General features: G+C 40.1%; 2 protein-coding genes across 14 annotated transcripts in view; both read right to left on the bottom strand.

Moving 5' to 3' along the window:
• The window catches only part of ORC2 (origin recognition complex subunit 2), a 20,282-nt gene extending 7,547 nt beyond the window's left edge, over positions 1 to 12,735 (bottom strand). For 2 of the 3 annotated variants that reach the window (XM_083842624.1, XM_083842622.1), the window contains exons 1-12: positions 12,336 to 12,735; positions 11,310 to 11,450; positions 10,937 to 11,023; positions 10,363 to 10,452; positions 9,570 to 9,601; positions 8,244 to 8,301; positions 7,179 to 7,360; positions 6,474 to 6,572; positions 4,696 to 4,805; positions 2,491 to 2,623; positions 1,972 to 2,068; positions 136 to 282 (exon numbers count right to left, since the gene is read on the bottom strand). In XM_083842624.1, the coding sequence (XP_083698750.1) occupies positions 136 to 282; positions 1,972 to 2,068; positions 2,491 to 2,623; positions 4,696 to 4,805; positions 6,474 to 6,572; positions 7,179 to 7,360; positions 8,244 to 8,301; positions 9,570 to 9,601; positions 10,363 to 10,452; positions 10,937 to 11,023; positions 11,310 to 11,450; positions 12,336 to 12,426 (1,267 nt within the window). In that variant the 5' untranslated portion in view covers positions 12,427 to 12,735. Of the gene's footprint in view, positions 1 to 135; positions 283 to 1,971; positions 2,069 to 2,490; positions 2,624 to 4,695; positions 4,806 to 6,473; positions 6,573 to 7,178; positions 7,361 to 8,243; positions 8,302 to 9,569; positions 9,602 to 10,362; positions 10,453 to 10,936; positions 11,024 to 11,309; positions 11,451 to 11,719; positions 11,815 to 12,335 lie in introns of all 3 variants that reach the window. The other variant, XM_083842623.1, reaches the window with a different exon arrangement.
• A 143-nt stretch (positions 12,736 to 12,878) lies between these two features.
• The window catches only part of HYCC2 (hyccin PI4KA lipid kinase complex subunit 2), a 57,514-nt gene continuing 49,116 nt past the window's right edge, over positions 12,879 to 21,276 (bottom strand). For all 11 annotated transcript variants that reach the window (XM_083842588.1, XM_083842598.1, XM_083842589.1 and 8 more), the window contains one exon: positions 12,879 to 20,886. In XM_083842588.1, the coding sequence (XP_083698714.1) occupies positions 20,282 to 20,886 (605 nt within the window). In that variant the 3' untranslated portion in view covers positions 12,879 to 20,281. The remainder of the gene's footprint in view (positions 20,887 to 21,276) is intronic.

Below are 21,276 nucleotides of genomic sequence, written 5' to 3' on the forward strand. Positions count from 1 at the left end.
CTACAACCATACATACATCACCAGGTCTATTTTGCACATCAAGAGTAATACATGAGCTTATGAAACACATTCAGCAGCCCCGAAGTAGAATGCAGATTCTTCTCTTTTTGCTACATCAGGCCCAAGGGGACTCACTGAGGGGAGCATTGATGTGATCAATAGAGGCGATGAGGTAAACGCTAGGCAGAGAGGACAACTGTGCAAGGATCTGTTGACTTCTTTCTCCTCTCAACATCTGGCTGTCCAGGTTATGAATAAGGACATAGAGCTCCAAAGATGAATCTGTAAGGTCACGAAAAACAGCAGAGAACCAATCAAAGAAACTGCACACAAAGTGGTTTCCCCTTCCCAGTGCAGCCTAGGACAAATATGTTCCACCACGCTTCACATTCACCACTCCATTATCAAATAACTTCCCTTGTACAGCTTACATTGATCCCTGTCCCATACTTGGTGTTTCTGAGCAGCTGAGCGGCTCTCTCTCAATTCACTGTATTGCAGTTCTCATCACAGCTACTATTCTTTCTGCATCTAAAGTTTTTAATCTTAAAAAACTTTCTACTTGCCCAGTGCCCTTCCAGGAGTCACCTATGGTTTTCAGTGATTCATTTTTTTTCAGTTTTCAGTGATTCCTGTGATTCAGGGTCATTCAAACATACGTTAGGAGGGAAGTCTAAGCACAGTTTGTTCAGCTGCTTTTAAGTTGCATGACTAGGATCCTTAAGCCCTTCCTCAAACAATGAAAACACATCTATTCTATTCAAGACTGGATCCAAAGCCTACTGAATTCATTAGAATTCTTTCCCACTGAACCCTCAAAGAAAGTTACAAAGACTGAGCTTGGATAATACAAACAGTAGACATTAAGATTCCCAACTTAGCTTGTTGCTGCTGTAGTCATCCCTAGGGAACAACTGTTTCCTGAGTCCAGAAATAATTAAGGAAGAGTAGCTAGTTTTTGTGCAAATTAATACATACTTGGCTATCACTGGAAACCAGAAGTTCCTCAGACTCCCTGTCAGATCAGCTATAGTGTAGTACATGAAACCGATTTATGTAGCTTCAAAAGGGTACTGCCATTAATCAGTCTTTTTCGCTCAGTCCCACCAAAACCACTAAGATAGGGATGGAGAAAACATTTAAACACCACCAAAGCCCTGTACAATTAAGATTACATGGCAATTTTCCATATAGAAATAAGCAATACAACCTACAAACAAAGAGAATTCATCAAGCACTCAGTGTGGCAGTGCCCATTTAACTTGGCATTTTGAAACCATTTTTAACCTGCTTGTTTGACGTTGCTGTCCTTTATTTCATCTTAACATCCATACATGCATATATTAAGTTTACATGACAAATGCACTAAATCATGTACATTTAAGCATTAATCCTGCCTATAATGAAATTTATGGAAAGACACCCGCCCCAGGGGATGATTTTCCCAAGGGGCTCAAGGGACTTGGTATCCATCAGCAGCTGTCATTCCAACTCTTTGTTCTGTTCATCTCAGCAAGGTTTGTATTAGGTCCTCAAGCAGCCACACAGAACCATGTTCCCTCATATAACTGGAATTTACCTATCCTGTCTTCCACCAGGGAACACATGGCTACAGAGACACCATATGAGTAAAGCACAAAGGCATCATGCTAAATGCAAGAAACATGAGCATTTCAGCTTGCTAAAGGGCTGAGTAGCCTCTGACTTGCCAGAATGCTCACATCCTCCTCCTCCTCTTTCCACAGAACTTAGTGTGTTAAACACTGACAAAGATAACAGATTGGGATCATGTGCACATGATCCTGGTGCACATTTTCAGAAGTAGCATAAACTTCAAGACTAGAAAACACTAGCTACAGTAGACTAAAACTGTAATAGCATATATGAAAACTGTGAGCAGAGAAAATGTCCAGGCCCTCCTACCAGTAAGCAAACTCTGCTGTTTTTATGTACAAAAATCAGTCATTTTACCTTCTTTAAACCTTTTAATGATGAATTCAAGTTGGTCAAGGGGGCTGCGAAAGGTCCCTATATGGTCCAGTACCTCTTCTGTGATGGAGTTGAGAATCTGAAACATAAAATAGCAGAGTCACCCACTGCCCCTTCTGAAGGGCTCTGGCACTGAAGAACCTAGTGCAGAATATCTGAAAGTTAGCCCTTTACTGTCATGATAGAGATACTCTGATTTTTACCATAAAATTCCCCAGTCAATGTAAGCCAAAAATTGCTACTCTTTTTCAAAACAGTGACATAAAATAACATTTCAGACAGATGAATATATTACTGATGAGAATCATAGCAATTCCTTCAAAAACGCATGGGCTCATTTCTTTAAAATCTTAAAAAAAAAAAAAAGGAACTGCTCTTCATTTAAGAGTCTACTGCTATAAAATGCAAGCAGCTCTCCTTAATGTTTTACATTGAAAGATTTTAGAGGTATCTGTAACGCAGGATGATTAGGTAAACATATGAGCTTTTTCTTACACTTACAGATCTCACAGTGATGCTAGGGAAGTATCCATTAACTACAAGGTGAACGGAATCCTGGAGCATAGAGATGCGAAACTTCTCTAACAAATCATGCTTTGAGCCCAGTCCGTAAAGCACGATGTTGAAACCCAAGCTGCAGGGAAGTGAGCAAATACACTGAATCAAAAAAAAAAAGTAAAAGTCCATTTTTAGGTTTATACATTCACATTTTCATTAAGCAAAATGATTGATTGCAATCTTGCCTCTAAAATTGTCACATTTTTAAGGAATTTGTCAACTCCAGGCTTACCTTCAGCTCACAGCTGACACATAAGGTTATCTGCAAGATATCCAAAATGCGGCACGTGCATCCTAGTTAAAGGAGTGTTTTAGCAGACTAGAGGACCACAAATTTAGCAAAACATCTATGGAAGAAAATGGTACTGTCCAAGAGTATGAGACTAGAACTGCATCTTCAAACTAACAAAGACTAACAAACATTCACATTTACTCCCTCACCATGTGATTATATTAAATGTTTACTAGGGGTCACAGTCACTACAAGTTAAAAAAAAAAAAAAGCCTGCAAGGTGATTTTCTACTATTATCCACCGGCACAATTTTACCGCAAAATCTATTTATTCTCATATCCCTTCCTTATCCTGATTATTACATAGAAAAAGCATAAAAAGAACATGGTAGGAATTCACAAATCTTTACTTTGTTTGGAGGAGCAGGAAAAACATCATATTCACCAGAAATAAGAGTCAGGTTGCTCAAACAGCACTGGACAAAGGTAAGGTGTTGAACAACTGTCACTGACTTCAATATTGTGTATGGATTTGTTCCTTTTACCCTGCCACATACAACTCTAAGCATTTTTCCAGGTCACTGAGTCACAGAGAACTCCTCCTCCAGCAAGTCTCCAACTTTCAAGGCTTTTCATATGCTCTGTCACTCCCCATGGAACACAAATTCTCTTACAATCCACTCCCTTGCAAAGGGCTTTCTCCTCATGAGCATCTGCTCCTGCCTCAGTACTTAATTTCAGAGTTCGTGGCTTGTCTTCTCTAAGACACTTTAGAGTCTCACAGTTCTCTGTACTTCCCCGTTTAATTTCTTGCTTACTCTTTTCTCCCTTCCTCCAAGATACATGCAAACCCACATAAAATTAATGCTAACATTTTCAACAGCATTAAGGTTTCTTCTTACCTAGACCATTAGGTACTATAGAAACTCAGAGTTTACTGCTACACCACTGAGGATAGCCACATGCTGAAGAAACTGACAGCGGGCTACTCACTACCAACTATACTGTTGAAAGCATAACCAGCTGTTCAGAAATGCCACATTTCTCATCATTCATGTTCCCTATTTGTAAATGCCCTCTATCTTGGTTTACAGAGGAACAAACTAGTGAGGCAGAATGTAACCTCATTTCATCAAAATAATGAAATCTGCATCAGAATAAGCATGGCCAGCAGGTTGAGGGAGGTGATTCTCCTCCTCTACTCTGCTCTCATGAGACTGAACCTGAAGTGCTGTGTTCAGCTCTGGGGCCTCCAGAAAAGAAAGACATGGACCTGTTGCAGTGAGTCCAGAGGAGGGCCATGAAGATGATCAAAGAGCTGGAGCACCTCTCCTATCTATGAAGACAGAGAGAGCATAGAGAAAAGGCGGCACTGGGGACACCTTATAGTGGCCTTCCAGTACTCAGAGGGGACCTACAAGAAAGATGGAGAAGAGACTCTTCATCAGGGAGTACAGCAATAGTACAAGTGGTAATGGTTTTAAACTAAAAGAGGGTACATTTAAATTAGACATTAGGAAGAAATACTTTATTATGAGGGTAGGGAGGCACTGAAACAGAGAAGCTGTGGATGTCCCATCCCTGAAAGTGTGCAAGGCCAGGTTGGATGGGGCTTTGAGCAAGCGGGTCTAGCAGGAGGTGTCCCTGCTCATGGCAGGGGGGTTAGAACCAGATGATCTTTAAGGTCCCTTCCAACTCAAATCATTCAGTGATTCACTTCAGTTCAAGAAGTTAGTCAGATATGATTTGGTCTACAGAAAATTTTATGCAAAATAATGTCACTTAATTTTAAATTAGAGCAATCAAAATAAAAAAAAAATTCCTTATCTCATCCCCGGGATGTTGTTGATATGAGGGTAAGTTTATGGCAATGCCTGTTTGCTAGGTCTCTTCAGTGGCTCTCACTGTATACTTACTGTAATTGCAACATCCACTTGGAAAACAGGGACTCATATTGCTGGTTTAGCTCTTCAATTTCAGCAGCATAGGCAAGGGGAGACTTTTCCAGAAGGTCATGCAGTGTTTGCTGTGTTGAGAAAGATGTAACATAACAGTAATTCAAAGCTGAGAAAAATAGAACATATGCTTGGAGTCTTTACAAATGCCCCTCTAGTATGTTTTCTGGCTAGAGGTTAGAATGGTTTTCACCAACGGTGCACTCAACTTATGTTTCTCCATGTACACCCCCTTTGAGGACTCTAAAAACAGTTTTGCTACTGAAGAAACAAAGCAGAGAGTAAATGACCTTTGTATGGGAAATGGCAGCCAGACAAGGACTGGAAATCATGTCTGTGCCACTACTGCACCATGTTTATCTCCTCCTGCTGAGTATGGGAACACCACTATGGAAATAATGGACATGCTTAAAACTTAAAACAGCATCAAGCACAGTACTAGGGAGATACCAACACCATAACTAAGTTCACAGGAACAAGGACCTCAATCAACATGTTAGCAATGGTTCATGTTTGTGTTTGTAACAGAATGCTCATAAACATAATCATAGAAAAGCAAAATACAAAACAAATACAGCAGAGGAAGAAAATCACAACTGTAGAGAAAGTGTTATTTCAAAATATCAAGAATCAAAGGATTAATTCAGCTTTAAAGATGTGCTGGGATGTTGGTGTTTAAACAGCACAGTAGCATGACAAGTGACATCAGATCTACATTGGCTTCCCTTTCTATTCAATTTTAACAGCTTTGCTTTCCACTCCCCTGCAGTAGAAGACAGCTTACTCTGGAAAGAGCACAAAAGGCAGCCGCAGTATACCAAACATAAAGCACTGAGAGACAGAACTGCTAAACCTTCACTTTCTTTGGCGCCAGCAGTAGATTTAATACTGAAAGCCTTGATTTTGGTCTGGAGCTGTTATGAAAGAACTTGTTAAAAATCCAGATGTTTCTCTGGTTAGCAATTCTAGACAATACTAGGCATCAGGCAATTTGCATATATGCCATCTTTTAAAAACCCATATGGGTGCACAGACACGAGAGCAATTCGCATGTTTTACATGCTTCCCTGGTTCCTGTCTGTGCATACCTGTCTCTCTAAGATACAACTGCTTACTTCAAACTGGCTGTAGAAGTGGCATATGGAAAAAAATGTAGTAATTCAGTCACCACAATTAGACAGATTCTGTCTTCTAGGAACTGGAAGGGAACAAAGTGCACTTCACAAACTAGGTGACAACATTTAAAGCTGCCCCAATCCTGTACAGGGATCAACCCAGTAATGCACAGATGAAAAGGGTTCTCTCCATCTCTTCTACACATAATCAAGACCACTTATAATTCCCCATAGCATTTCGTTGACAAAACATTGGTTTGATGATAGTTTTTAGTGTAGGTCCCTACAACTCTGCTTTTCCCTCTTCTCCTCCCCAGAAATCAAGTTTTAACCTGTTCTCATAACTGCAGCTTTCAACTTTCTCCCTGCATTTTCCCTACTGTCTCAGGTCCCAACAACTGGGCAATAGCCCACTGCCACTGTCCCTGCTTAGAGCAGGAAGGCATAAGGGAGACACAATGCTTGAAACGCTACCTAACCCCTGCATAAATCAGTATTACCACCAAGAACATCATCAGCAGAGATAGAAAGTGAAAATAGCAACGTCAGGCAATTTTGATGGGAGAGATCTTTACCAAATAAATCAAAAGCTCTGTGAGTTGTGCGATTCACTCTGAAGCGTACCTGATTCAATCTTCTCTTCCGTAACTTCTGCAGTGTTCGATCCGAAGTGAGCACTTTGGAACTACTGTGAGCTTCAAAGTATTCCACCACCAGGTTGCTCTAAAAATGGACAGCAAGAATCAGCCACACCTCTGCTAACAAGTTACCCCTCTTCCTTTGTACCCACAAACATGTCTGAAGACAGTCAGTATGAGACACAGAGCAAGAATGAACAGAAATCCAGAAGACATTTGTAAACATGGTTTCTACGGCAGCATTCTGCCAAAGCTAAACATTCAGATGGTTCTTTACCAGAGATAAAAAGAGAGAAGATATTCAGAGGGAGCAGAACACAGCAATAATACAGGGGGGGATCCCTGGTGCTGGAGGGAAATAAGATGACAAAGCTGAACACCAAGCCAGAAAGTAAAGTGTGATTCTTTTGGTGCTACAGGAGTCAATTTCTTCATCATTTCTTAGGTCTCCTGTTTCACAGACATCTTAGAACATCTCATTCTGTAGCTGCTGAGAATACAGACTGGATTAGCCCATAGGCTCACATGATCCCTAACAGGGATTGCTCAGAAATACAGCAAAAGCCAACCCAGCTGGTTTAATTTGAAATGAATCTAGCAGTTCTTCCCTAGGTGCGGTCACTGACAGCTTATTGTTAATAAACATCCTTTCACTCTTGCTGGCTCAGGAGTACATTTTCTGCACACTCACCATCTTGTCCTTTTTTTTGGTTACTTTTTTTCTGGAAGGAGGTGTAGATGCAACCTTAGCTTTTGCTGGTGTCTTTTGACTTGATAAAACAGTGCTGACTTCTTTCTGGGTTTCTTCATCGTCCTCCTCCTCTGAGCAGGAAGCAGAATATTCACTTTCACTTTCTAAGTAAGCATCTGGAGCTGAAGGATAAATTTAAGGTTAAAAGCTACCAGTGAATTCTTACACAGAACACGTTTTGCACCATCTATCTCTCACATACATTCTCTAGGTGTTTTTCAAGCATATGATTCCTAAATGTATTTCATAGAAAAGTAACATCAATGCTTACAGGGACTACAAACACACACAGCCATTTCGTTCCGTTTTCAATGCAGAAATTGTTTAGTAAAGCTCTGTTAAGAAATATAATTCTACCCTAAAAACTGACTAAAAGTAGATAATGTATTTCCCTATTTTTCTTAGCACCTCTATATCAGTTTTCCCAAATGCCAATCATGCAAGCTGGGTATCTTCTGGTTCACACCCTGTAAGAAAGGTTTTGTAAAACACCTCTCTCAACGATGTTGATTGAAGAACACAGACAGAATCTGTCTCAGTCATGGTCTTTCAACACAGGAAGAAAATGAATGTGAATTGTCACACACTGAGCTCTCCTCTGCACTCATTCTGAGCACATATAGCCAGCCAGTTATTAAAAATAATTTGCCACAAATGTCCCAGCCATCAACAGAAAGTTTTATGATTTAGTTCAAGCAATTGTACCAAACTGACGTGTCAGCACAGGTTAAGATTACTCAAAATTTTTCCTCTTCTGATCATGTCTCTGAAGCTCAGCAACTAGGTGCTTCTAAATCCTCCACCCCATTCCTACGTAGCAAACTTCTGTATGGAAAAGGTCGGCACAGGCTTCCCTGGGGACGTTTCTATACACTATACAGGATGAATCAGGCTGTTTCAGTCAGTCCACTGCTACAGGCAGAAGATCATATGCAGGTGAAGCACTGTCCTCTGAACACAGTGCTTCGCTGACTATAGGAGCTGACTACAGAGGTTTATCTTTACCTGCTAGCCTTTTGCGTAGTCTGTAAGGTGTGGTAGACACAAAATCATTCTTTTTACTCTGTAACAACAACATTATTAATTAACATTATTAATTAACAACAAAAATGGCATTAGAAGAAGTCACATATACCTTCCCAAAAGAGCCCTTTGCTAAGCAAAGCATAGAATCAGGCTTAATTTCCAAGCTATTACAGCCCACAAGAAACTGGGAGAGCAGAGGCAATAAGTCTGTAGAGTTCTTATCTTGCCATTCACAATTAGAGAGAGGTAGGATCAGGATGCAAAAAGGGCTTAATTCTTTCAATTAACGTCCTGAGGTGGAGTGTAGAAAACTGAAATCTCCAACCAAGATGCTAACTTTGGCCCCTTCAGAAGAGTCAGACTGAAGAAAGGAGGAATTGGAAATGCTTCTGCTCCCCTGAGCAGTCATCTTCCGCATCACAATGTCTACACAGGGTCATTTTGAAGCCCACCATAAAAACTCCCACTCAGAATATTAAACCCAAAAGGAGTACAGAAAATGGAATCTGAGCTGCCCAAGGTCACCAAGTTGCGGTGGCATGTCTTCCTTAAACATGTACAAAGCACACGCCTGACAGACACCAGATCAAGTTTGCAACAATCCAAAGTGATGTGGTATCATCAAGGAGTGAATATGGCATCCCAAACCAACAACTCTTATGGGCATCTCCCATCTGGGAACCTTACAAAGGAAAAGCTCTGCACACATTTCTAAAACGATGCTATGATGTTTTAGAAAGCCAGCTGTTTCACAGCACTCTCTCTATAACCACAGCTGACAGGTGTAGACTGTATGTGTCTGTAGCATCACAAAAGGAGACATCAACTGTCAAGATATCTCCCCCAATATCACAATTTGTGTGTTCGTTTCTTTTTAAAATAAACCAATGATAACTGAAGAAACTGAACAGCATCACAGTTCTTGAATTCTTGTTCTAACAGCACTGCTATCCTTATGATTAGGGTTGTTCCATCCTTTAATGAGAAATGGAAAGCTATGAGTTTAACTGCATATTAAGAGATTGTTTAACATCCTCATTTGTGTAATGCACAGAAATAATCTCCATCCATACTAATTAAGTTGTTAAACCCAGTGATCTGCACACTGACTCTAAATCCTATAGACTTGATTAATGGTAGTTCTGGTTCTCACTTGAGCTACCCCTGCCCACTTGCATTAGCAGAGACAGAGACACACCTATAATAATGTGGGTGAGGTTTTTCAAGATCCATAATTTCCAGAACTGTAGTAACTGGCTAGTTCAAGCACTAAAGTGAATTAAAAAAAAAAAAGTCATCACTCACCTTCTGCTGAACTTTGTTTGAACTTGAATGTTCTGCAAGACAAGAAACAGCATAACAGAATACTGCGTATTTTCAACAGCAGCACAGGATGCTCCATTAGAAAAATAGGCATCCACTATTCAAAGGTACGCTGCACCAGAGTATCAGCTCCGTGAGTGGTATGGGGGAAGCTCTTAGTTCCCCACAGGTAAATAATGAGATATCAAAGTTAGTCAATATTATTTTCACAGAAGGCAGCTTTTAATTCTGGTCACAGCTCTGGGAGGCCCTCAGCAGAACAGGTTGATAAAAAGGAGCTAAATGTTCCCACCCAAGCACATCAGACTCCATTTCTGAGTACAAAGTAACGTGCTCTTGCCAATCTTGATCACACTGACTCCTTGCACCTTTATTTCTCCCTACAGCATTAGGTGCTTGAAAACTAAATCATAAATTGCAAAGTTACATGTGAACACACATGCAATCCCACCCACAACCCATTTGGCACTCAACACACCAGCTTAGCTCAAAACTCAAGTGCAAGCAAGCATCTGTGTTGAACACGGAGGAAATGGTTAAGTGTGACAGCAACAGATGAGAGAGAAATTACTGTTTTATCTATACCAGCAGGACAGAACATAAGCTGCAACAGCCAGGTGAACAAGATGCCATGCAAATTCAGCCTACAAATTTGAACTGCCCAGAATTCTCAGGCATGACAGAATCTGAGGCTCAAGCATCTGCTTTACCACACAAAGATGAACATAACACCTATTCACTCAGCTTCAGTTTCCCAAAGCATCACAGAACTTACTGCTGCTTTGAGGGGTTTTGGTTGTCTTCTCAGGGCACTCAGAGTGATCAGATGCAACACTCTGTCCTGGTGTCTGTGCTAATTCAGAGGCTGTAGGGTATGGAGGGGAAAGAAGTTTCACATGTCAGGTACAGAACTTCTTCTTAGCCAACAGTTAGCCTAGCAAACACAGTTTATGTAAGAGAAATCCCCTTCCACACAAAGCTAATACTACCTTTTTTTTTTTTTTAAAACTCTTTGCTATGCATCGAGTTACTCTTATACATCCTTCTAAGATACACACACAAAATGCCTGCCATCCTTTGGCACATACATACAAATACTTCTCCCAGCATTAAGAAACTTCTACTTTCTCTTATGTATTTATTCATTATATGTACCTCTTATCCCCACCATGCCTTTGCTTTGCCCTAGTGCTAAGCTTTTGTTTCTGAGGAAGACTGATTCAGAGTCAGATAAATGCCACAGTAATAGTGCAAACATATCTTTTGAGTGAACAGAAGAGTCAGATCATGTTCACAGGGGTACTCAAAAAGACCACCAGCCAGAACAACAAGGAAAGAGGAAAACGTACCCAGCTCTGCCATTTTGTTGGAGCATTTGGGAGTTTGGAATGAGTAAACTTCACCACCACCTACGCTTGAGCCATTTTCCATTGAATCTAGAAACAGAAATATTACCTGAAACCACTTTAAAAGCACTGGTACATTTCCAACCCAAGAAAGATGGAATACAATACTATGGAGTTCAAAGACCTCTTTACACTGCAGGTGTTATAAGCACCATTAAAAAGAATCCTAGAAATCATTATCTTCTCCTCTACTTGTTACCACCAGCATATCTAGAACTAAGAGCCTTCAAGAACAATTTCATAAGCATTGTACAGGTTTTTAACACTAAAAGAATCTCCTGAAGTAACAGCTGTGTTAGGTTTTCCCAGCCAATACCTTGAGCACATATGCCTAGAGCAGCAACATAGTCCTCTTCCAGGAACTCTTGAGCTTCATCATCTGAGAGATTATCGAGCTTCTTCACAAATCTCTTCACATTGACTGTCAGTGGAGTTTTGTCTTTTCGTACTTTAATACCTACAATTGTTATAAAAGCTTTTACTTTCTATGATTTCGATTGCAGTAGCATGCAGCCACCCCTTTAACAGACCAAGACACCGTTGTGCAAAGCACATATAAATACAAAGAAAAGATTTCCTGGTAAAAGAAGAGATGGTCTGTGCCATGGAGGTCAGCTGACCATAAAGCAATTAGGGGCACCTTTACCTTTTGTGGTAAAGGCTTTACCTTCTGTGGCTAGACATTGAAGTCAATTGTGAGGACGTGATCCCCATTTCGACACACACCTGCTTCCACAGATTGGGAGAAATGGCAGGGACACACACAGAAGTAGTTCCAATCGCCACGTGAAGAAGGTGACATTTAGCATCCCCTCTCTTCCCTAGGAAAACGGAGCAAGTCTAAAAGACCGAGCCTGCAGACTGCCAGTATGCTCACAGAGGAATTTAGGCTGAGACACCTCTGGACACTGTCTATCTGACCTCCTTGCTCGAAACACGAGCAACGGCAACATTGGCTCAGAGTGCTCTGCGCCTTGTGCAAGCAAGTTTTGAGCATTTTGCAGACTAAGACTCCAGCCTTTACAAGCGGTCAGAACTGCAGCCACAACTCCCCGTGGCGGCCGCCTCACGCCCCGTTCTGAGGTGGTTCTCGGGGCCTGCTGAAGCTCGGCGGGGCGGGAAGCGAGCCAGGCGATGCGCGCCGCTCTCGCAGGCCGTTACACCCACGTCTCTATGGAGGCACCAGTGCTCCCCTCCAGTCGCAGCTAACAGCACCCGCCCCCTCCACGTGCCGGGGCAGGCACAAACGGCGGAAGAGGCAGAGGGAGGAGAAAGCGGAGGCGGTGGCGGGCCCTGGGCTGCCAGCAGCCGCCCCAGGCTTTTCGGTTCCCCCCCCCCGTACCTGCGTCGTCGGCGATGTGCCTCAGGACCGCCTCGTCGGGCACGAACTTGACTTGCAGGGCGGCACCGCCCTTGCGCTCCGCCTGGCTCATGGCGGGCGCCCCGCGGGCACCCCCAGCCGCGGCCACCCGGGCCTCACAGCCGCCCCCACGAGGGCCGGGCCCCTACCCCCCGCGGCCCTGGCGGCTACCCGCGGGCTGCCCACTGCCCCTGAGGCGGCTGAGGGGAGGCGGAAACGCGCTTACGCACCGCGCGGGCCCGAACCCGCCGCCCTCCCTGAGGGCCGCCCCACCGCTGAGGGCCGCAGCGCGGTGCTGACTGACGTACGTCTCTGCCAACCCGCGCCCCTCTTCTCCCCAGGCCCGCCTGCCACCGGCGGGAGAGGGGAGCGGGCGGAACTTCCGCTGCCAGCCACGCGCTGGGCCGCCCGGAGTTGCCGTGGCGACGCGAAGCCACCGCCCCCAGCCTCAGCTGACGTGCCCAACGCGCATCCAAGTTACAAATACATACATAAATAAAAGTCAACTGGCACCCTACACAGCTCTGTTCAGAAACAGCACGATATTTATTTAACATCTTTATATATTTTTATATATATATATATATAATTTTTTCTGCATTGCAGATTGCGTCGAGTTTTATACATCTCTATTTACAATGATTTAAAATAATTATATTTCATCTCTGGCGGGTATTTACAGAGTCAATAGTAACTACATTTCACATTTCAACAACAGTCAACAGCATTAACCAGTTCAGTAAGACAGGTAAGATAATGGCTTACATGCACCAATAACATGATCTTTGATACGTGCCATCTTCAGGTCTAAGAATGAAGATTTTACCTGGTCCCAGGTTAAAGGACATCATACCACACAGCAGAGGTCGTGGTTACTAAAAACCTGTTTGGTTTAGTCCCTCACCAGTACCGCATCCTGAACGCCTGGGGTTCACACCAACACACAGGGCTACCTACCCTGGTGAAGAGGGACTTGCGCTACTAATCCATGCCCTTTTGTCCAGCCTATTTGTCCGCAAGAAGTGGGCTACTTGCTGCTTATGCTCCTTCTATGACAGAGATAAGATTACATAAAGTAGTAAAAATCCTCAGAAACCTTAGTTCAGAGAAACAAACCTGGTATGACAGGAAAAAGTAAGAAAATAATCTTTTAACCCTTGCAGAATGTTTCTTTTTGCTAGTAAAATTGACAGCATATCCTGTATTCTTACAAGGACAATACAGAGCAAAAAAGATTCGTTGTAAAATAGAAGAATTACAAATTTTAAAAATGCAGCATGGGGTACCTCGATTTAGTTTTATAGCAAATAAAAGCCACTCTAGTAAATCTAAAATGTATCTGATTTAATTATTAAAAATCTTTATTAGCTTTTTCCTGGAATCATTGATATGGAAAAAAAATTATATGACTCAATTCTATTTAATCATATGGTATTTCTTCATAAATAACCAGCTAGTAACATCCATCCTAAAAGTATGCACCTTCTGCAAGTAAACAGTAAAAAGTCTTATTTCAAAGTAATCATTGAACACTGGCTTACAAAAAACACAGACGCACCCCAGTACTAGCAATCTATTAATACTTTGAGAAGTGGTTTATCTTGAGTGATTGCTAACTCACATCTACTGTATACTTCATAAAGTTTCTAATACTTGAATTTTTCATAAACTAACAGCATGAAAGTTCTAACACAATAGGAACCACTTAAACAGAAAGAACAATGTCAACAGCCAGTATTTGTCATTCTTAAGTCCTATTTATTTTTAGAACAATTTTTCTTTGAAAAGGTTGCTTCAGTCATACTAATTTGTCTGTTTTGTGATCTGTTCTGGGAAGGATGAGGACTCAAACACACAGGACAGGATCCACTACCAACCTAAAAGAAAGATTCATTCCGTAACAAAGCAGCACATGGTCACTTTACTAGAAAGTAATCACAAACAAATCAGAAATCTTCCCTAATCACTTTTCCAAAATCAAAAACCTCTGTGAAATCTATACCACATTTTAATGGGTAATTAATCACCTTTTCAAGAGTCAAAATTTGAAGTAATTTAAAGACTATCAAAATGCAAAGACACTCTGCTCTAAATCGCTTACGTGTTACTGTCTATAAAACACTGGGAGCTCACAAACAAATAATTGTTTAATACAACTTGATTAATCACTTTGCCCGTCATGAAGAAGCTAAAATGTAGGCCAAGGTTTCACTGTACAGACACAAAGTTTTTACTGTACATGTGTTGTCACTAGCAGCTCCTCAGAGGAATAGCTTAGTAATCCTTTATGATAGAACAGATAATTTATGGACCCGTTTTTGAATTCATCTGGTCCCCCAAATATTACGTCTTGTAAAATCTGATGACCACAGTAAAAAAATCATGTGTTTTTCTACCCTAAAGAAAATAGATGAAATAACAAAAGCAGAAATTATTGTAATTTTTTACATTAAATCTCTAATAAAGTCATATAACATGGGACAGATTTTTACTAAATCCATTCCTGGCAGCTGTGAGGTACCTTAGACTTCTATAGTTTGCTTCTGAACTTCTAATGTATCAATGACAGCAGGCCTTGACACTTGCCAAACTTATGAGAAAAGTTTACCTGAAATAGCTACCTGCTATGTTTTGAAAGCTTGTTCCAAGACTTATTTTAAAATAAAATTTTATAGTAACTAAGTGGAAATCATCACACATACCAGTCTTGCAAAACCCATTTACTGCTTTCTTTCATAAACTATTAATGAACCAAGTTGCTCACAGCTCTCCACTGTTTTCCATCACTGTATAAGAGGCAGGTGAGTATTTTTAGCTCTTCAGCTGGTCATGACATGCAAATTTGACAGATTGATGTATGCATTCACTAACACAACACTCATGCTGGTATCTGTTCCTCTAAATCATCTACAAAAAAGCTTTCCATAGTTAAGTTTACTCAAGTGACAGTGGGACAACAAATTAATATTAGTTCAAAAAGTTAAGAAAAATTTCTCTTAATTTAATAAGAAAAAGAGAAATTAAGGCCCATATACTAGAAATAAACAACATTTAAAATACTGGAAAAAATATAAAATGTTGAACATTTTGATATCAAACAAGAATGAAATACAAGTACATTCAGATCAGTCCTCTGCTTATGATGCTTGGAAAGGAATAAAGTTTTGTAACTTTATCATCCTAAACAAGCCATTAAAAAAAAACAAACATGTTTACCATTCCAACACAAGCTATTCCAATGATGTAAATGGATGTTACAATGAGATGTAGCTAATGGTTTTAAGTGCTATATTAAGCATGCCATGGTAGCAATATCTTTGGCAATGACAGAATTGCAGAATTTAAGGATGAGACCATCAGATTTACAAACATCAGAAACATCTTTTGGTTCACTATGCAGCACATCCATTCCATTCAAGCATGTTCAATTATGGTTTTCCACACCTCCTCCAGGATTATGAGTATAGTATCAAGTTTGTAGTGCTTGATTTTTAGAATTTTATTCAAAAAGTTATACTTGGTTCCTACTTGCTCTTCAAGTTAATTTAAATTTGTAAGCCTAGCCAAACAAAAATTTCTGCTTTGTGAGCAAAATCAAAACACCTGAACACTTAAAAGAGACGGTTATTGGTTCATGATAAAATAGGAAAAGTTTAAACTCTTAGGTTAAAATTCAACCATGGCATAAAATAATCTACTCCAAAACTAATTTTTCAAAATACAATTCTCTGAACATGTTATACATTAAATGTTGAGGAAAAGCTCCCTGGAGCTATAATTTTCCAGGAACACTAATAATGTTCATTAAAGAAGTAAAACAAACCACATACTATCTGGAGACAGAAAGGGGCAAGAGTTGGGGCCACCTTACTACTGAGCAGCTTTACCACCATTAAGGTGCAGGTTTCCCCCTTAATCTTGAAAAATATGTTCATATTTACATACAGTATAGACACAGTTGAGGCAATTGATTGTCAACACGTGACAAATGTATGTACCTACCGACACACAAGTAAACCTCACATGGTGAGAAAAAAACCTGTCCCTGTAAACTCCAGTATTCATAGGTAGTGCAAATAAATACGTTGTCAGAATTTGTTTTTTTTTCCCTCACTCTTTTGCTGTCAAAACAGATGAATTTAATTATGTCAAAGCTAGCAGGAGTATGTTGGAAATTTTAGATTTAAGTAATGGAGACCAACACGCTTGCACACTACAAGTACTACATCTAATGCTTACTGGCTGCAACAACGTTCAGCATTACAGAATGAAGCAGGCTGTTAAAATTTTTCTCAAATTCACATCAGAAAGGGTGTTCAAAGAAATCTGCACTTAAAACAGACAGTGACATAAAAAGTCTCCAAATCAAAAGAATAATAAAGCCATTTAAAACTTCATCTTGCAACATTCATTGTTATAGGCATTTTTACCTCACCGTTTTGCTGCCCGCAGGATGAAAACAAAAAGAGGCTCAACATTCAACCAAAAGCAGCTCAAAATAAACCCCTGAAAAGGCTAATCAATGGGGTTGAGTCAGCAACCCCAACGTTTTGTATTTTCTTATTAAGCCCAAGAAAAATGAGTGGCAAAATGGCAGCATAATATGGTAAAAACTTTATCAAGGGATAATTAATTTATCCCTACTTACATGTGTATATACATCTATATATAACCCTCAGACTTCTTCACCTAAGAATTAAAAGTATGTGCACACGTGCACATGCACAGGGGAAAAAAGAAGTAGTGTTCTGCTTTTTGACCTTCTTGTATGATGCTGCAGCTGCGCTGAAATGGTGCAGAAATCTAAATCTAATGTCTCAGGTTGAGTACCAAATGTTCTAAAACAAGACACAGCTGAGTGAATTCAGGATAAAGATGTTTAAGTCTAGATATTTGTCACAGGTATGAGAACATTTGAGCATGTTTTGTACTTTTAGTATTTAACACATTATCATAAAGAACACATCATTCTCTCAGCCCACATCCTAGACATTGCTAATTTTATTACTGCCAGAATACTTTCAAGTGTACTGGGCATCACTGTATAAAGTTTCATTACAATCTTGACACACCTTGGCATAGTTTGAAACGTGTAGAAACATTAAAGATAAACGTGATAAACAGCACTGGCAAAGCCTGTTATTTCAGCTGTTTTGTAGATGTAAGTGATGACTCATTTTGTAAGACATGTTGATCAGCACATGTCTGAAGAACGACAAAAGCTCCCACAAATAAAACACTGCACTCAATGGTAATTTTGATAAGCTATGGATGTAGCACATAGCAAAAACTATATATAGTTTTTGATAGGGATAAATTTGAACTCTTTTTAAAGCTTCGTGCAGGTAGGAACACAAGAAGAAAACAAAATACAATGCATTTAAATATAACAAAAGGCACATCATCAACACTAAGAACTGCAAAAATATTTTAAATTATAATTTGACTAAAGATTTAACTACAAATTTATACATGTACATTTGACTTCCCCATCTGGAGTCAGTGGGGTGTCTCACTTTCCTGAAATAGTTTAATTGTGTGGAACCCCACCCATAAGGGTATAAAAAATTGTTTCGTGAAATTTGACCCAATTTAAGTGTCCTAAAACATCTGTAGGAATGTTTATAATGGTAAAATCAGAAACTAGAGAACCTTGCTAATGAGCAATCCCATTTTTTAAAGGCAGAGGCATAATAAAGTATAGTAATTCTTCAAAATACAGCTGATAATCCTAACCTTTTCTTTCCCAAAGATTTAAGCTAACCATTTGGTCCTTATCAATTTACCATGATGGGTCTTAAACAAAATTCCCTTTATGATGGTCTCTACAAAACAAATTTGCACTTTTAGGAAACAAACTAGCAAGTGAATTTCTACACAACCGTGACCTGCCAATTGTCTCCACCAGCAAAACTTGACAAAATAAATTAAGCAGAGTCAAATCATATATAGCTTTTGACATTCTTACAGAAAATCCCTCAATTTAATCTCACCTTTACCTTAGTTCTATCTCTGGTGGCCTTTAAAGATTAACTTCAATTTTGAAACAGTAAGGCTTTCTTTCTGATGACTCTATTTACTCTAACTAAATTTCTGCATCAGTCCAGCTGCCATTTAATTCAATTCCTTATGAATGTGAGATCTGAAGACTAGACTGTCAAAGTGACTTGTCAAAGCACAAAAACATGTCAAATATTTAAATGAATTTTAATGCAAATTTGAAAAAAAAGTTCCATCTGAAAGAGGCTCAAAAGCAAAAAAAAAAAATACCAGCAATGTTACACCATGTTATTGTCCCGAATTTCTATCTGTCATTCAAAGATAACCTGCTATTTTTAACAGCTTATGTTTACTCTTCACAGTGAAACCAAAGTGCCCATGTGAAGATTGTAACTCTTTTCTGTGCATTTACAATTTGTAAACTTCCAGGATACCATACATTACTTAAGAATACAGGATGAACTTTCCCCTTTGCTCTCTAGCAATCCAGAGAGAGAGAGAGGGGATGACAAACATTTTCCTATGTAATCAGAAATGTGCTTCCATGCAGTGTTCTGTAGCATAAGTACCAGCCAGTCACCACTGCACACCAGTCATATACATTCAAGGCTTGGCTCAATGACATGAGTTTTGCATTTTCTAGAGAAGGGGCCTATCCACTAAAATAACAATTAAAAAAACCTAACATATTAGATATACCAAGGCAATGAAGTGTGATCCTTCTGGAAAAAAAGACTATCAGTACCCCTTTGTGCAAATGGTGTTTCTAGATAAGCATTTCACATTAAAGCTTCAGTGTTTCTAGCAAACTATTGTCTCTATCCCTGAGACAGCCCCTTAAGAAGATGGTCTGTCTGGACTGCAAGATTCTTAAAGTGACTCCATCATTGAATTTAGGGACACTGAGAAAGTAGCTGAGAGAGTTGGGGATGTCTAACATCCATGACACCATAGAAAGCAGCCTGAGAAATACTCTTTACCCGAATACACCTTTCATTTCAGTGATCACCACCTCACAAGAAAAACAACAACAACAAGAACACCAATAACAAAAATGGAGCAAAGCTAGCCATTAGTTCCTGGGAAAGTAGTGTCTCCCTCCCATTTACAAACCAAATTGCTTTAACAGCATGATCTTGTCTAGATTTTAGTCTACATGCAGAATGACCCTGTGTCCTGGAAGGGAAGACATGTAATGTTACATATGGCTACAACGCCATTAGAAGCGCATTGTAACCTACATTATCTACTTACAATCCTCTCTCTGAGGGAAAACAACTTGTTAATACGCATGTCTCAGTTGCTGAACATCAAAAGCTTCTGGGATGAGAGACCGGGGGCAGGCAAGAAAAATCTACCCTCATTTTAATGAAAAAGTGCTGTAAGCAGCCAGGAGCAGCAATGACAATCCCCTCCCCAGAATTGATTGCACAAACTCAGAGAGGTCCAAAGTCACATCAGAATCTCTGAGGCACTCCTGGTTCTGAGAAAGAAAAGTCATGATCCAGTAGTCTTTGCAGTACTGTAGACTGAGAAAACAAACCCGTTTCTATTTCTTAACAGAGCCAAAGCATCATCTCATAGGGATCACATTCACCATTTCCGTCGGTGTCTCCAGTCTCACAGTGTTGAAATGGGACTGATCAGCCTACGATGGATTGCACGTCACCCAAGGAGAAAGGAAGGCATGGAAATAGGCATACAGTACATTATATACTGCTTCACAACCATCTTTACAAGGGGGGGAAATGAAGGTGAGGGAAGAATTATTGCTGTTTCAGTAATATGGTATGATAGCTAGACCAAATCAAACAAGATCACAACAGTCAGTATTTTCACACTGCAGGATGATGGTTCTTGTTTTGCCTAAGGATGAACTTGCCTGGGGATTTAGGGGAAAGAGGGAGTCCTAACGAAGGGAGATAAAGTTACACCTGGGATATCAGCTGCATATTGAAACTTGGAGATCGAGACTGCTTTGTCAAGGGAGCTCCTGGGGGGAAAAGATCTTTACCTTCCCCAGCTTGGCCTAGTCGGTCCTCCTGTAGGCTGATAGTTGAAAACCGATTGGTGTTGCCAGTGGCTAGATTGGTAACACCTTCTGTACCAATGCCAACACTGGAGCCTGTTTGACTGCCATTGACGTAGTCAAATGATTTACTGGAGGAAGCACTGGCGGTCCTGATCAGGCTCAAACTGTTGGCTTTTGGCACCACCTGCCCAGCAGGCAGGCTGAGGTGTTTCTTAGTAGATGTCATCTCAATTGTATCTGTACCAAGGTCAGTGGATTGGTGTATGTACTGCTTCCGAGCTACTGAATCTCGAGGGCTCTCATTGGATTTTGCTGCAGAAGAGGTTTCTTTATCCTTAGCAGAACATCCACTTGCTGTTTTCCTTAAGCTGCCCTTCTGAGATACAGATGATTGTGGTTTGGTCCCAACTGACTGGCTGCTGAGGGAAGCTCCTGATGAAAATCCTTCATCAGCATCATTAAGGTTCACAGATTCCTCTCTTCCATTTACACCTTCAGCATCTATTAATAAAAAGGGAACAACCAAAAAACCTCAAACCAATCAGAACACATAGTAAGCATTCAGGTTACATGAATGCAAAGATACACACAATGTCAAAACAAATGTCATTTGCTGATCCACCTGGTTTCAACTTGCTTAAAAATTCCTGATTCTTGGTAAATAATCTTTCTGTCATATAGCAGAATAAGCGAATCTGATAATAAAATAAGTACATCTTGAGCTTCATTTGCCTGTCCTCTACATCATTTTCATCAGTCAAGAATATCTCCAAAAGTATATCTATAAACACAGAAAAAGAATTAGGCCCCATTTAGTTAAATTTAGTTCTGTCTGCAGGTACTGATGCCAACGTGTTTTTTGTTTTAAAAAAGAAAAGTGAAATATATGTG

This window comes from Anser anser (assembly GCF_964211835.1).
Source record: "Anser anser genome assembly, chromosome: 6".
NCBI lineage: Eukaryota > Metazoa > Chordata > Aves > Anseriformes > Anatidae > Anser > Anser anser.